The 17,433-nt window shown below is 36.1% G+C and overlaps 1 protein-coding gene and 1 long non-coding RNA gene across 2 annotated transcripts in view; both read right to left on the bottom strand.

Annotated features, from left to right (window-relative positions):
• Nucleotides 1-16,394, bottom strand: part of LOC149203428 (superoxide dismutase [Cu-Zn]-like) — a 50,961-nt gene extending 34,567 nt beyond the window's left edge. Inside the window, exons 1-9 of the mRNA XM_089401872.1 lie at nucleotides 16,286-16,394; nucleotides 7,819-7,883; nucleotides 7,577-7,705; nucleotides 7,235-7,286; nucleotides 4,586-4,687; nucleotides 4,358-4,453; nucleotides 4,201-4,232; nucleotides 3,701-3,776; nucleotides 3,173-3,226 (exon numbers count right to left, since the gene is read on the bottom strand). Coding sequence (XP_089257998.1) covers nucleotides 3,173-3,226; nucleotides 3,701-3,776; nucleotides 4,201-4,232; nucleotides 4,358-4,453; nucleotides 4,586-4,687; nucleotides 7,235-7,286; nucleotides 7,577-7,705; nucleotides 7,819-7,883; nucleotides 16,286-16,394 — 715 coding nt within the window. The remainder of the gene's footprint in view (nucleotides 1-3,172; nucleotides 3,227-3,700; nucleotides 3,777-4,200; nucleotides 4,233-4,357; nucleotides 4,454-4,585; nucleotides 4,688-7,234; nucleotides 7,287-7,576; nucleotides 7,706-7,818; nucleotides 7,884-16,285) is intronic.
• Nucleotides 2,419-3,166, bottom strand: LOC149203429 (uncharacterized). The gene is made up of 2 exons (XR_016253954.1): nucleotides 2,633-3,166; nucleotides 2,419-2,591 (listed from the first exon to the last, which is right to left on the bottom strand). It is a non-coding gene; the product is annotated as an uncharacterized LOC149203429 (long non-coding RNA).
• Nucleotides 16,395-17,433: the final 1,039 nt, after the last annotated feature.

Raw genomic sequence — 17,433 nt, 5'->3', positions numbered from 1 at the left:
GCTTCTTTGCAAATCATTCTGGAGAGTTGTATTTGGTGAAAGTTTATGGTGTAAAGCTATCAGATTGAAATATATGGGGAATGAAGATATTCAGTATTGGTACAGGAACAATTTTATGTGATCGCCCCAAGGATCGGCGATCTGGAGAAGTTTTCAAAACATCCTCCCTTTCTTCAAAAGAAACATAATCTGGAAACTGCAAACAGGAAACAACATTCTCATTGGAACCGATGCAATCATAGGGGTTGAGATGGAACCCCCGGTTTCTCAACCACTTCTCGGTTTCCTCCACAAAAAAGGACTCTTTTACTGGGCACAAGTAATCGTTGAATGGAATGATGCTATTCCTATATGGAAATCGAATAGAGAGCTGGGATTGCAGGGATCATTGGCTGCCCAATGGGAAAAGATTACCTGGACTTTGAAAAATGCCGGGATATACAAAACTGAGAACAGAGACAGGATTGTTTGATAGGTGAAGAAAGGTCAGCCAAAAGTGTTAGTCAGAGATATATATCTTGCCTTGATAGAACAGAGTAGAGAAAGAGCTCAGAAAATCTTTCCATACCCCTTTTGGAAAACTGGCTGTCCACTAAAAATAATTTTGTTTTCATGGCTTGTCTACAACAACAAAAATCTCACCTGGACTAATTTACAAAAAAGAAGATGGCAGGGACCTGCCATATGCATTATTTGTTTTGCTAATACTGAAGATAATATGCATATTTTTTTTAACTGTCCACTATCTCAGATTCTATGGAAGAGGATGGCATTGTTCTTCGGTTTTCCTATGGCTTCACATCCCTCCACAACAGAAGCATACGAATGGTGGGCTTCCCAGAAAACTGTTTGGCGTCCCATTCCTTTGATAGTAAACTGGTTCATATGGAAGTGGAGAAATAAAAAAATATTTCAGAACAGCAAGGAGGATTTTGGGCATATATTTGATGAGATAGTCACCTACTACCATTCGATCCTCCCAAACATCCCTCAACAGTTCATACAACAAAAATCTGTCACTGATTCCTGTAAGCTACTTTTTCCATGGGCACACTTCGATGGAGCAGCAAAAGAAGGAAAATGTGCATGTGGAGTTTATATCTGTCTTTCAAAAGAGCTACAATATTTCATGTATTGGAATGGTGGCATAGGCACTAATAAGAAGGCAAAGGCCATGGCCTGCTTATCTTCTGCACTTTTATGGACATTGGACCCATTAACATCTATGGGGATTCCAAAATAATCATAGATCTAGTGAAGGGGAACCAAAATAGGATAAATTACAATCTTTCTGGATGGATAGGCAGGATTAAATCCCTATGGAAGCCATCTCAGTTCCCTATCACTCACATAAAGCTGGGACAAAATGAGGAAGCGGACAAACTATCTAAGGAGGGCATGCAGTCTTCAGATGATAAGTGGCATCTATGTATCTCTGTGGATCATTTTACATTTGCCATAGAGTCTTTTTCTATGCCAGGATTTTAAAAGAACAAAATCTGGTATGCATCTGGCTTCTTTATATTGGAAAAGGTCTATTATAGGTCAGAACAAAATCTGGTATGCATCTGGCTTCTTTATATTGGAAAAGGTCTATTATAGGTCAGTCAATTTTACTTCTCTTATATAGGTATATTCTCCAGAATTTGAATAGATCTATTGACAGATATCATACCGACTCTAGTAATATGGATGTAATGCTGCAAATATTTGCTGGTTTTGATTTTATGCTGGGGATAAAAACTTTACATATGTATATGGAACTTTTTTGAAACATAATGAAAGAATTATTCAGCTTTTTCTTCTGAAAAAAAAAATAATCTGCAGAATTCAGTAGGCAAATCTTGGAATTGCAATTTTGCTCGAAATCCAATCAATTTTGCTCGAAATCCAGTTAATTTTGCTCAAAATCCAGTTAGGCAGATCTTGGAATTGCAAGTTTTTTGGCTATATAATCTGCAGAATTCAGTAGGCAAATCTTGGAATTGCAATTTTTTAGCTATATAATCTGCAGAATTCAAGTGCCCCATTCTCTCAACACTGAATCCATTTGTTTATTTTAAAAATAAATTTTAGTCGTTTCTCTCGCAACTGAATGAATCCATTTGTGTATTTAAAAATAAATTTTAAACTACTAAAATTCATGATTCCACTAAAATTCATTCAACACTGAATCCATTTATCTATTCAATTCAAAAATAGATTTTAAACGACTAAAATTCATGATTCCACCCATTTGTATATTCAAAAATAGATTTTAAACGACTAAAATTCATGATTCCACTGAAATTCATTATTCCACCCATTTGTATATTCAAAAATAGATTTTAAACGGCTAAAATTCATGATTCCACTAAAATACATTATTCCACCAGAAATTATATCCCCAAATTCCAGAAGAAGAAGAAAAAAAAAAAAAAAAAAAAAACATCTAATAGTTACTGCCAAATTCCAGTAGAAAAAAGCAAAAACATCTAATCGTTGATATTCCTCACATCACCCAATTTAGAAAATGGCCTTCCAACGGTGATTATCCAATTATCATGTTCGAATGCATGTTTTAACAGGATGAGGTGGACGAGAACCGTGACCTGTCGTTCATACTGTCTACTTTCGAGTTTTCATCCGTGACCTGTCGTTCATACTGTCTACTTTCGAGTTTTCATCCTTGGGATATGCATGGAAGAGTGAGAAAGAACCCACAAATAACATACCTTTTGCATTTTCCTATCCAAACCATTCACCATCGGAACACAAATGGCAATAAAAATAACAGAAAACCGAAAAGTAATACATTCGCAAGGAATATAACTGGCCACCCATTAGCCTGAATAGGTTTGTAGAACATCATCAAAACTATTACATGCAAAATCCTTATGTAGCACAGCGTACTCAATTTATTGTTAGGTTCACCTAATAACCACCTTCCAAATGTTTGTATCTGGCTTACTGTTGTATCCCTTTCGCATAATGCAAACTAGAGCGACGAGTAATAGATACACCTATTCATACTTGAACAAAGCCAGCCTATAAATAACCAACTGCTATATTCATCCTTGAAGACCGAAAACCCCTGCCAAAGACCAACAGAACAACGTGCACCTCAGTTTAATCAGCTAAAATGTCTACATTTCAGGTGTTATTGAATTTGAAGTAGAAAAGAGACACTCACAGCAAGCAAGTCTGCCACCAGCATTTCCTGTGCTCTTACTCAGTTCGTGGCCACCTACAATCCAATGCACACATGCGGATATGTATTTCTTGAGAAGAAAAAATAATAAGCACTAATTGCTGGGACAATAATTAATTTTGTTTCAGAACTATCTTTCCAAGTACACAAATTAAATGTATTATAAAATCATTTAAAATCCCAGTCATAATACACAACGAATAATTGAAAATAACATTCATATAACTTCGGCAGTATGTGGTTCACCGTTCTGCAAGGGCTAATATAAAATGTTCACATATATGGACGTAAAAAATATGTTAATTATCCTGACAGCTTCAATTTTAACCAGATAGAAAAAGCCTTGATGAACTAAATGGATTATATAGCAATATTTGAATTGACTAAAACTCCAGTAATAGACACCCATATGAAATTTTGATGACCAAAGGAACACAGATGAATTTTACAAATGAAATAAAGTTACTAGGGAAATGCTAATCTAGTTAGCTAATGCAGTAGTTGACTAACCTTTGCCAAGATCATCAGGATCAGCATGGACAACTACAGCTCGTCCTACTATCGAATGTGGCCCAGAGAGAGGAATCTGCAAATACAGGACTCTGGTCAAAGAATCTCCAAGAATCATAAAAAAGTAATAAGATAAGATGATATCATAATTATATTAATATCCTATAAATGACCACAAAAGTAAGTCAATTGGACTGAAGAGTACAATCAGTATGAATACAATGTGGGAGTTGCAAACTCCTATAAATGTTGAAAATAATGAACAAAAAAAAAAAGCCTACAAGATAAGTCACAAAATAATATAAAAAAAGGAAACCTACAAGATATAACATCAGAACATACGTATAAATGAAAAAAAAAAAAAAAAAAAGCAGCAAAGGTACGGTGTTACAGGAAACTCAGTGAGTTTGGACAACAACCCAAGAACCTCTCAAGAGAGAGAAGGCCAATGGGTAGACAATGGCAGTACACACAAACAGTATAAAGAAGAAGCAATATACCTGGCTGTCAGTGATTGAAAATTCGACAGTCCCTGAAGAGAGATATTACACATTACACATCAGTGCAGTTATAATTCTGAACATCAATATACTTTCATGAACATTGCATAAATGTGCCAGATAATATTCAAGTTTTGCAATTTGCCAAAAGACATACCATCCGTTCCTACAGTTACATTGCCTAGATCCCCAGCATGTCGGTTATCATCTGTGGGTGCACCATGCTCCTTGCCTAACGGGTTAAAATGTGGTCCTAGCATTCATTGATAAATAATGAGAACCCAAAAAGGGTCATGTCATTATACTGCTAAGCACAGATCACAACTTAAACAAAGAAACATGATGGAAGGCAAGCCAACAAATGCGTCCAGGACATATATCATACCAGTTGACATGCAACCATTTGTTGTGTCACCTAGTGCATGAACATGGAAACCATGGAGACCAGGGCTCAGACCACTGATCTTCCCAGTTACAGTTGTTGGCCCTGCAAAAATAAATACCCAAAGTTCAGATGAAGATACTTATGATCGTTAAGCGAAGTTCCTGTGTAAAGCTTGAATAAGACCAGACAAAAGGGAGATACCAGATTTAGCAATCAATTTTAAAGAAACATTCAATTGATATAAATTTTTGCTTACTAATCATTCAAAGATCCATTAGAAAAAAGTGCCTACCTAATTTATCATGGAAAATGGGGAAATAAAGATTTCCGCCAAAGATCCATTTGATGAATTTTCAATCTACTCCTAATTGTGAATGCTTTGAATGTTCCGGTGCTGGCCAGGAACCCATCCGAACCTTACAGGACAGGTCAACCCTACATTTAGACTTAGGAACTTCGGGGAGGAGTTCCCATTTGGTACGGGTCACCCCCAAAGAAGCGCCCCTTAGACATTTCCACCCAAAAATGGGATGGTTAGGAACTTCGGGGAGGAGTTCCCATTTGGTACGGGTCACCCCCAAAGAAGCGCCCCTTAGACATTTCCACCCAAAAATGGGATGGAAGGGCTGGTAGTTGCCACTCGATGGTTTCAAACTGATCAGTTCTGCCAGTTCTGATAACACTATCTCCCATGTATGCATATTGCAAATACAATCAGCCAATTTTGGACATGCAAGGGAACTTTTCACAGTCATTCTTCCTGAGTGGAATATCAATTCATTCCCTCCTAAACGAGTTTTTTTCTAACAGATCAAGCTGCCATGTTAGAAACTGAAGGGAGAATAGTTCCCTGAAAACTATTAAGTGTTATGACTATCTGTATGGTTAATTGTTGTATGTGAAGAAAATTTAACTAAAGCTGAAAATCCTTGGAGTTTCCAATGAGATTCCGACAGGTTTGTGTTGGATACTTGGAGGGACTGTGTGGCAAAGAAAGGGATCCCATTCCTTAGGTTGTGCAGCCTAATGGGAGAGGAAAGCTAGTCTACTGGGATGGATTGTGATAACTATAGAAGCTGTTATGAAACTATATGATTGGGTGTGGAACATTATTGTCATTGAAGAAACGTAAGCATAGCTGATCATCCCTAGAGTCCTCAATAAGTAAGATTTCCTGACTAATCTGTGCTGGTGCCCCTTAGGAAAGTGGGATATCCTGAGAGATTGCATGAAAAGGGATCCCGTTCTTTAAGTTGTACAGATTGATGAGGAAAGAAAGTCAGTAGAATGGGATCGTTGTAAGAATTCGCAAACCGTGATATCCAGGAATTGGGCTATGTGAAAACTTAAAAGAGTTAGGGCCAGCCATAGGTGATTTTTCCCTTGTGGATTCATAGACTCAACTCAAGGCTCAACTCAAGGTTGGCCTTATTGTAGAAAGATTAGGTACAACGAAAAAACTATGGTTGAATGGAACATTCTTTGTCTGCAATCAGTTGGTAGCTAATTCCCAGAAAGATAAGTACTCGTGATTTATTTGATGATGATGATGATGATAGTGGTTAACGTCCACTGAGACCAAATTGGTCTATCGGACCTATAATTTTCTTAGTTTTTGATTGTCTAGCTCCTCGTCTTTCTTGGCGAGATTGGTGTTGTAGCTTTCTTTTTTTTCTCTACGGTCTTCCAACTTCCTTTATCTTGCATCTCCTTTATCTCTTTTGGTTCTTGAGACATTGGTGTCTTAGCTTCGCGATCTATTGTGTTCGTCCTTTTGAAGATAGTTGGAGAAGAAGTTTGGTCTAGGAGATCTCCTTTGTTGTTAAATGAAAATTTATTTTGTGCGGTATTCGAATCCTCATAACTATTGCTTGAGGGGTTGTCGAGTTCACTCTTTTGTTGTTGGGCGGGGCTTTCTCCCTGCTTGTCTTGAGAGTTGTTTCTTTCTTGCTCGATTTCTTGTGATTCAAAGTTTTCTCTAGAGTATTCTTCTTTGATGACAGTGTAGTGTTCTTGTTGTGCTCCTTCCCACCATGTAGATCTGTGGTGGTTTTTTCTAGCAGAATTTTTCTGGGAGGCTTTTGGGTAATTTTTGGCTAGATGGCCTGTTCCAAAGCAGGATCGACATCGAAGAGGACACTTTCATAATCGAGTTTCTGGTTCCACAAATAGCCTTTACTTGTTAGGTTTATTGAAGCAAGATCGACATCGGAAGAGGACACTTTCATAATCGAATTTCTGGTTCCACACATAGTCTTTACTTGTTAAGTTTATTTCAGCTGGGAATCCGGCGCTGAAGTCTATTTCCACACAGATGCGTGCATAGGTGATTCTGGCATATTCCTCTGTTTCTGGGCACCTGCAGTAAAATTTCCCAATTGCATTTCCAATGGCTTGTAGCAAGAAGAGATCCCAGAGATGCAAGGGTAGGGTTGGCAATCTCACCCAAACTGGTGCTGAGGTTATGACTGTTGTTGAGGGATCGAATGATGGGTTCCATGGCTTCATGAATAGGCCCGAGTTTTCCCAAAACCAAGGGCCGAAATCTAGAATACATTGTCTACTTTCAAGATTTCCAAAATCTATTATAAAGAAACCCCTAGCACAGGGGTAGATATTAATTTCATCAGAGATGACAGGGTTCCATACCTCCGAGATCCATTTGTGGAGAACTGTCAACCGTGGCCAAAAACCACTGAACCTGCAGATTAGGGCACTTTCAGAAAACTTCAAAGCCTCATCGAATGAGGCCTGGACCACCTGGACAGTGGGAGCTGGGGCTCCACTGATGATATGGGCAGGAGCTTGCGCTCTAGAAGAGGACGGAATTGAGCCAACAGCTATTTTCGCGAAGCTGGGAGCCATATTTTAAATATTAGATCTAGATCTAGCCACAGAAGATTAGATCTAGAACCCAGCGGCAGAGATGCTGCGTCGAGGACAACGATCGCAGACCCCACTACAAGTGAGCAGAAGATGATCTCCTTATACCCCGTGAGCAGCAGCACCAGGGTTGTGAGCATACCCAACCAAGCTAGCACCGGCCAAATGGGCAGATGTTCGTATCAGAAGACGCCCAACGCCAGCAGCGAGACCAATGAGAGGAGATCCCAGGAGACGCTGTAGATCGCCCGTTTAGTTGCAGATTGTCGGGGAAGCTGCAGATCAGTGGGAAAAGCGGTCACTCAGGACGTCCCTACTTTCTTACCGTGGAAAATCTGAGAAGCAAAAACCTGTGAGGATCGCCTTAGCTGGAAGCCTGGAACGATCCCGGAGAAGCTGTAGATCGCCCGTCTAGCTGCAGATCGTCAAGAGAAGCTGCAGATTGTGTTGAAAATTGCTTGTCATGATTTGAATGTTGTTTTTCTTTGCATCTGTAACTATGGACTTTTTTGCATATCCATGCATTGACATGTTGCACGCATTATTTAACAAAAATGCAATGATATCAATGATATAAAAATGTTGAAATCAGCCCAATCAGATGATTGGATATGTTACAGAAAGGTATCCCAGCAAGAAGTTGGTGGCCACTGATTATTTCAAGAGGTACCCTGTAGCTTCAACAAAGGGCAGAGATTACGGGTACGTTACAGCCACCACATGATGAACCAACCAAAATCAATACCAGAAGTGAGCATGACCATTATGTATACTTCAAGAGTTTTAATGGTGTATTGATTATCATGTTGTTATATGTTGGGAATATGTTTGTTGCAAGCAAAAACATGGACAAGATCAAGAAGTTGATGGCTCGGATGGCTCGGACCTTTAATATGAAGGATCTAGAAGTAGCAAAACAAATCTTGAGCATTGAAATACACAAACAGCGAATGGAAAACTCAAGTTTTCAAAACAAAAGTATGTTGAGAAAATACTTGTAAATTTTGAGATGAATAATGTGAAACTTGTAAATATCTTTTTCGCTTTCCATTTCAAGCTTTATTTAAGTTTACGTCCTAGTAATAAGGAAGAAAAATATTGTACGTCTCATGTACTTTATGTTAATGTAGTAGGGACTCTAATGTATGCAATGGTATGTACCAGACTGGATATTTCACATACAATGAGTGGTGTTAATAGGTACATGACAAGTCTAGGAAAGAACATTAGAATGCAATGAAATGGGTGCTTTAATATCTTGCACAATTGATTATTGCATGATCTTTAACATGTTAAGTGATTATGTATGCAGTTATGTTGATTCAAATTTGCTAGTGATTTGGACAATAGGAGATCTACTTCCATATATATCTTTACTTTCGCAGGAGGATCCATTAGTTGGACGTCAAAGCTTCAGGGAACAATTACTTATCCACCATAAATCCTAAATATATTGTCATCTCATATACTTGCAAAGAGGCAAAGGCAATTTGGTTGAAGGGTCTTCTAGGTGAGCTTAGTAGAGCGCAAAACAATGTAAATATATTTTATGATAGTCGAAGTGCTATACATTTGGCTCCAAAGCTAACTTATCAATGTAAGACTAAACTTATTGATATCAAGTACTATTTTGTACAAGTCATTGATGGAGGTCCACTGGATTTTTAAAAGTACGCACTCAAGAAAACTATGCATACATGTATGAAACTAGTGTTGTCAGAGAAATTGCACTAATGTCAGGCTTCTTGCTTCTCTTGGCTTACAAAAGGGCTAATGAACAAGCTTAGGCAAGGTAGTAGGTAAAATTGCTGGCAAGGTAGAAATTGTTAAATATGACAAGAAAATTAAACCGATGATAGTTTTTGTAATGACGCATGCTTCATTTATACTAAATCCCAAGAGTTAAAAAGAGATGCTTCTGGCTTCCCTTAGCCTTACAAAAAGGCTAATAAACAAGCTTAATCAAGGTAGTAGGTAAAATTGTTAGCAAGGTAGAAATTGTTAAATATGAAAAAAAAAACCTAAACCGATAATAGTTTTTGTAATGACGTATGCTTCATTTATACTAAATCCCAAGAGTTAAACAGATGTGGACCTGATTGTAACTCCTTGAAATAGAATACCCTACCTTGCCCCCATGTAGATTTCCCTGATATATTGTCGTGGTTTTGCCACCTAAAATCTCGTATTTCTCGTAAATGTCACGCATGCAGAATTCTATTTCTCAATCTTTTATAAAGTTTACTCTGAGGTAAGGGAGATCTTTTACAAAGTTGCTCTAAAGTAAGGTAGAATGGATTGAATAAAATGAACTGGCTAAGAAATGTGCAACAAATAGATTTAGAGAAGTCAGGCAACAATTTCTCCTGGCAATTTCTCGTCAAAATCCGGCAATTTTTTTAAGCATTATGATCATGTAATTTTTTTCAAGAATTATGATCATGGGAATCTGGTAGGAGTCTTTAAAACAAGAATTCTTTGGGCACCCAAAATTATGAAGCTTGACAAGTGTAACCTAGATTTCCAAAAATTCCCACCAGATCTCATGAAAATCCTTGTTTCGGATTTTCCATTCCTTTCCAAATGAAAACGTCACCTCCACCTAATAGAATCCATTATAGAATCTATTTCTCAATGAAAATCACACTCCAAACTAGTTATCAACTAGAACTACGAGGACAGCAATCTTTACAACTTTACCTCCAGTCTTTGGATTTTTCAGAAAGGCCCTTTCAACACAGAGTTGTTCAGGATGATGAGACGATAGAAAACATTGTGTTACATTACAGAACTGGAGACTATATTGCACAATACAGGGAAAACGGCAACATTTCTGAAAAAGGTACTGGTTGCAAAACCCTTTGGAAATCTTGGAACATGGAAAATAAACCCTCTATATATAAATAACGAACAAAGAAATCTGAATGCACGTACAATTTCTTCCGATGAAGAAATAAAAAGAAGCAGGATAAAACTGTTTTTTCACTGTCACTACGCCGAATAGACTGTTTTTTCACTGTCACTACGCCGAATAGAGAATACGCAGACAGATCTTTTGTTTAAGTCTATATAGCAAGGTATGTTGTTTTTCTGACTGAAAAATAGGTTGGATGCAGAATAAAAACTGCTTTTTAACTGTCACTACGCTGAATAGAGAATAAAAAGACAGTTCTTTTGTAAAAGCCTATATGGCAAATCATATTGCTGTTTTCTAGTGGAAAACAGTGTTCCCATTATTCGGATGGCAGTCCTTTTTTTTAAACACATTACGAAGACTACGTGGGCAAATTGAATACCCTCAAACCAAAACACTTCTTTGAATGCTTACTACGAAGACTACGTGAGCAAGTAGAATACCCAAGTGCTTTATTCAAAGAAATAAATGAATCTATGAGATGATGATTTTGCTTTTGCACATACATTACAAAGCAAACAGAATACCAGTGTTTTATTCAAGGCAAAATATTCATCTTTACGCTATGTTGCACGGACGTCTCCACCAAAATTCATGGCCTTTTTTTTGCCTCTACGATCAGGTTACTGTGGCACTCGTCTCGTCGGAAACTTCGAAAACTTCTCTTATTGGCTAGGAACTCTATTGGGACTTTGGGGCTTCCCCGAGACGTTCCTCCAAAAATTGAGCTTAATATCATACTTATTAAACTTTTAAAAATATATATATATATGAAAACCTAAGTTTTAGACTTTAAAATTAAATTTCAAAACTTAAATTTTATCACAACTTAAATTTATCGACTAAACTAAACCTATCACATACTACATGCTACACTACACAACGAGAGTGAACGTAAACATTGTTACAGAGACACGACAGTAAAGGTAAACACAGATTGTAAAGGTTGTAGATAAATAATGAGCTCGAGCGAAGGTTGTGGGTAAACACAGGTTGTGAGGGTTGTAGGTAAGAGTTGAGCAAAGTCTGAGACGACGAGCGAAAGTAAACGTTGAACAAATAACTTCATTCATAGCGTCAAAGGTAAACAGCGCTGAGAGAACTCGAGTGAAAGTTGCAAGTAAAGTAAGAGTCGAGCTACAAGGCAAGTATGAGACTCTTAATTTGGGATTTATAATTAAATTTTAATGAGTTATTCATTTTTATAGTTTACAGACACTATACTCCATGAATTAATTTGCCTCCAATTTGAACTTGTCTCTTTCTCCATGTCTGTGACACATTTTCTTGGCATGAATCTTTGAAATTTCTCTATGCCACAATCACCTTGACTTTAATACCATGTTAAATATATGCAAGAGACAAGAAAGAAAGACTTTTCTTGGCATGAATCTTTGAAATCTACCTATGCCACAATCACCATGACTTTAATACAATGTTATAAAAATATGCAAGAGACAAGCAAGAGAGACTACATGAGAGATAAGATGATATACCAATGTGCTACTAAATTACTAGTGGTGTTGTCCATATACGTAGCAAGTTCCATTATTCACTTTAGGAACCAATCAATTATTTCCCTGAATACATTAACATAAACATCATTTATTATATATCATTTATTTCACTTTATGACATTATTACTTTATATATAACATTTGTTACTCCTAAAATAAACATGACAATGGCTAACTCATTTTTAACACTTAATGTTAAGTTAAATAGATGGGATGGTAATTCTCTTTGTGCTCTGTAAATAATAGTGATTCTGAATGATTATGATATACATTATAAGTTAAATAAATGGGATGGTAATTCTCTTTGTGCTCTATAAATAATAGTGATTTTGAATGATTATGATATACATTACATTGATAATAGGTCCCACAAGGTTCTTAATTTCTAGACTCTTAATTTGGGATTTATAATTAAATTTTAATGGCTTGTTTATGTTTATAATTTTATTAAATTTTACTTTAGTGTTTAAAGTTTCACTACTATTTAAATTTTGAAAATGATTCATCATGTATCATAGAATTATTATGTAGACAGTAGTAGATTGTAGGTCGTAGCAAACTAATAGTACTTTTTAAATTCTCGACAATGAGCAATGATGGCGATATTTGTTTTTGTGATGTACAATAATGATTAGATAATATTAGACTTTAATATTTTCTTTTGTAATTTGAATTTCAAAAATAGTAATAGTTCTAATTTTTATATTTTCATTTATCATTCATGTTTATAATTACTAAATTTTATTTTAATTTTTTAATAAATATAAAAATAATTGTCACATTTGTCGTTCACAACTTGTCGTCCCCTAAAAATTTGGAGGTGCGCTCTAAACGTGTTCGAAACACATCCCGTTACCCCGTCCAGTGCAACATAGTCTTTAAGAGATGCTAATTAAGGATGTACGCATGACTCAAATATGGTTGTACATATTTAATCACGATGGTTGTTGTACATATTTAACCGAACGCCATGATTCAAACATGGCTATTTTCCATTATAATGGCTAAGTAGGGCAAACAGAACACCATGATTCAAATATAGGTATTTTACATTAAAACTAAAAATAAAAGGTTGTCAACGAATAGGTATGATTAAATGTCTAAAGCTATAAATTCATTATTTGATGGACAAACTAGCAAACCTTCCAACTCTCCTTACTAGTACTATTAGTTATGGTTCTACAAAATATGACCACCACGATGCAGAGATTTTTTGTCAATCTACTAGATAAGAGCATGATTTAAATATTCGTTAAATATCTCTATATGTTCCAGTGATCGATGGACAAACTGGTAAAACCCACAACTCCCCTTACCACTATTAGTTATGGGTATCCAAAATATCAACCACACACTGCACGGATTTTGTTGCTTGATTCATTCTTTTAATGCAAGGCTGCACGAACACTAATAACCTACACTATTTTGTTTGCGGTGGTCTAACTAGACTACTTTTTTTCCCTGAAAATCATGGAAAGTCCAACAATATTTTGATAAAATCTTGCAAACTTCAATATTTTGGGTGTCCGAGATGTTTTTGATGGTGTTGAATCTATTTCCACCATCAAAAACATAATTCAAACACTGCTACTGCGAGATTTCTTGAAAAAATTTGCCCACATTTTGGACACTTTTGGCCGTTCGGGAAATTCCTTCGCCTCAGTGGGTGATGTCGGTTTGTTTGAACAGAGAAACTACATTTTCATTAGTACAAAAATGAGTTTTGGATTAAAGAATAGTAAACATGCTCACTATGTTTGTGAGAAGAGTAAAAATGTTCACTATGTTTGTGGTTGTACATTCCAAGGGTTGTCTTCCACAACCTATTGAAAGGCAATTAATAACATAAATTGGTTTGTTTAAATTGGGTAAAATTCCTATTGAAGAGGAGCTATGCAACCCTACATTTTTCAGGCAAGATTTTTGTTGGGCTCTGATGGTGGCTGGGCTAGAGGGGGCTCCTCCCCCTCCACAGGATGATGTGGCGACCTCCCAGGAATTAGTGGCATCTCTGAGGAAGAAACCGAGATCAAAAGAAACACATTCGCGATTCGTTAAGAAGTCTGAAAACATTCCTATCATTGCTCTCCCAGTGGGGGGATTTCAAAGGATGTCTCTTACTTTCATAAACAGGACTCTACTAGGTAAGTTTATGGTTTTATGTGGTCATCTCCAAAATCAATGGATCAATAGATAGAAAAATCTTGGAAACCAATGATGAAAATAATATTGGTATTTATGCTTGTGGTAATAAATTTTTTTAATTTAAAGAGGATAGAGATGCAATTTTCAAGAATCACTCGTACTTTTTTGGGACCAGAGGAATGCCTCTAAATTCGTGGTCTCTAGATTTCGACCTGGACGACGATATTGCAAACACAATTTCAGTATGGGTTAATATCCCAAGACTTCCACTCTTATGTTGGAGTGATGATTGTTTGAAAGCAATAATAGCGAATGGATTGGGAAAATATTTGGATCGAGTTGAACCAAAAGGTTACCAATTTGTCTACGCAAAAATGTGTAGAGGTTTACCTAGAAAAAGGATTACCCTTTGATATCAACCTGACAAGGGCAATGGAGCCATCGACGGGTCTTGGATTATGAACAATTGTCATTCAAATGCAGGATCTATCATGAGTATCGGCACTTTGCTCAGGATTGCAAGTCCCAATCTGGGAAAGGGGAAGGCACGGCTACAACTCCAAAAGAACAATGGCAGATTCAGATAAAGGGGAATAATAGAGGAAAGGTAGCACCAAGTGAAAAAAACCCAAGACAAAATAGAAACAAAGCCTCAACTTCGGCAACCCCATTCGAAGTCCTTCAATCACAAGAAGGGATTGAGCAAGAAGACCCTAAGAAGGGAGACGAAGTATTGGATGACGAAGAGGAAATCGAAGAAGGGGAAATCCCTAAACAAAAACCTACAGAGATCACAAACCCTCTATAAAAGTAGTAATCCCCATCTCAGAACAATGGACAAAACCAACTAGATCTAGGAAATCAGGGACAAATGGGAGAAGGAACACCCTTGGTACAAAAGGAAGCAGAGTCGAGAGTCGGGAAAGTTATGACAAGAAACGCAAGAAATAAAATAACCTAGGGAAACAATTCAACAAGCCATGAATCGGAAAACCTCAATAAGGGAGGCAAATCTTCCAAAAATAGGAAAGAGAAGCAAAGGTGGAGCTAAATAAAAAGTTGGGTAGTCAGCCCCAAATTTCAAACGTTTTTAAATCCACCACAAACAAAGAGCAAAGAAGCGTCAAGGGAGGATGTTATGAATAATATATATATATATATAATGATGATAATTGTGATAATGATTAGTTTATTAGTAATTAATACTGAAGATGCATGTCTAAACGGGACATGATCTAGATACCTACCTAGGGTATCTAAGAAGGCCCTCACTCTCATTTGTAACATCATATTCGTTCTCATTCATACATTTTTTAAATATATTATTCTATCTTCAATAGATATCTTCATGTTCCAAGTCTTATGGAGTATTTAACCTTGAGTATAACAAACTTTGTTCATTACATTGGTATCAAAGTATTCCTTTGAGTATATGAACTTTGTTCGTTACATTGGTATCAGAGCATTCCTCTGAGTGGATGAATTTTGTTCGTTACATTGGTATCAGAGTATTCCTCTGAGTATATGAATTGTGTTCGTTACATTGGTATCAGAGCATTCCTCTGAGTGGACGAACTCTATTCATTACATTGGTATCAAAGTTGTTCGAACCTCTAGCCACTCAACCGTTGCACAGAGAACTAGTTTAATCCGGCCTTCGGCTATTAATCTTTCGTCAACCTTGTTGTCATCACAATCGAAGTGTTTTGCTATAGTCTCCAGAGATTCTCCATCCTTCCATTAAGCCTTTCGCTGATTGAAAAAAAAAAAAAAAAAAAAAGAGCATATATTATGGAAAATAATAATACTAATAATATAGAAAAATAAAAATGGCTTAAAAAAATTATATATAGAGGAAATATATATATATATATATATATATATATATATATATATATTTATTTATTTAAAAAGAAAGAAAGACATTATATAAAAATATAATTTTAATTTAAATAAATAAATAAAATTAAAAATTATATTAAAAATCAAAAAAATAAGCAATCCCTAGCTCCCAAGCCATTATCGGCAGCCCTCAACAGTGTGGCAAGAAAAGGCATCCAACCACACTCAATGGTTGCTTAAACCGGCCAAGCCGCGGCCACCAACAACGTTGAACGCAACTACTAGCCACCGCTAAGAACTCAACATCCAGCGTTCACCACAACCTGTAAAACAACCAGTCATCATTTTGCTTGCACCCTTGCAGGACGGCGTTGCTCCACTGCACTCGTCCATGTCTACACTCGTCTACGCCCTCCGCCATTTCTTGATTGCACCCTCGTCTAGCACGTTCCTCATACAGCCGTTGTCCACGACCTCCACAACAACTAGACCATCTGATTGCACCCATCGTTGTCCTTCCTTTGTTGTACTATCGTTGACTCACCTTATGCCCTCCAACACCATCAGACGATTCAACAAGAAAATTGAAACACAACCATAGTAAAACTTGGTCAAACTGCAGATGCACGACATCTGCCCAACCACTCGCACTATACCGCTGATCAATTAAGATTCAAAACATCATGTCCATACAAAACCATTTTGATGTGACTGTACAAATCTGTGGAATATTCTCATAATCTTAAATTAAAAATAAATAAATAAATAAAAATTATTAAAGAAGATTACACTGAATCATCAAGTCGACCATTCTTACTTTTGCAGTCACACAAGAAATTAAATCAATCATACAATTATTAAAGTTCTTAATACAAACACAACCATATTTCAAAAGTTACAATTCATAAGAGAAGTTGTGATCTAAGATTACTAATATATTATTGTAGACCATATCTTATAAAGAGGGAAGTAATTTATTAAGCAAAAAAGCTTATAATAATTAAATTATTATTATTGATAAAAAGTATTGTATTGCCAGCGACAAAGGTCTAAAGATTGGCAGTATATTCTCAGAAAAAAAAAAAAGGTTGAAAAAAATAAATGATTTCGAAGTTTGAAGGTAGTTATCTATCAAGAAAATGGTAAAATTTAAATAACTTTTGAATAAAGTGGAATGTTTTTAAATGGAGTTAACCAGTGAAGAAAAAAAACAAATGCTAATCTTGAAATGAAAGAAATAAGATTTCCAAAAATCTCAGGTCATTATGTTTCAGTGCTATTTAGAATTAAAAGGTCTATTGCATAAAAAATGTTACTATTGTTATCTCACTTGCTAAAGATAAAAATTATATAAATTCTAAAATCACAAACCAATTATTCATTCTCGAGTCAAATATAATCGAAAAATTAGATTGTTTTGACAACAAAAAATATGACATAACTAATTTACAATTAAGCATTGGGGACTATATATTTATTTTGCAATTCTCTATTCAATCCCTATTAAGCGAACAACGTGACATTATTTTGGGTTCACCATGGATGGA

Source organism: Pinus tabuliformis, chromosome 2_1, assembly GCF_031772625.1.
Source record: "Pinus tabuliformis cultivar Carrire ecotype Pingquan chromosome 2_1, CPIR1, whole genome shotgun sequence".
Classification (NCBI taxonomy): Eukaryota; Viridiplantae; Streptophyta; class Pinopsida; order Pinales; family Pinaceae; genus Pinus; species Pinus tabuliformis.
Note: the sequence above shows the minus strand (reverse complement) of the source record. Positions and strands in the feature narration are given on the sequence as shown.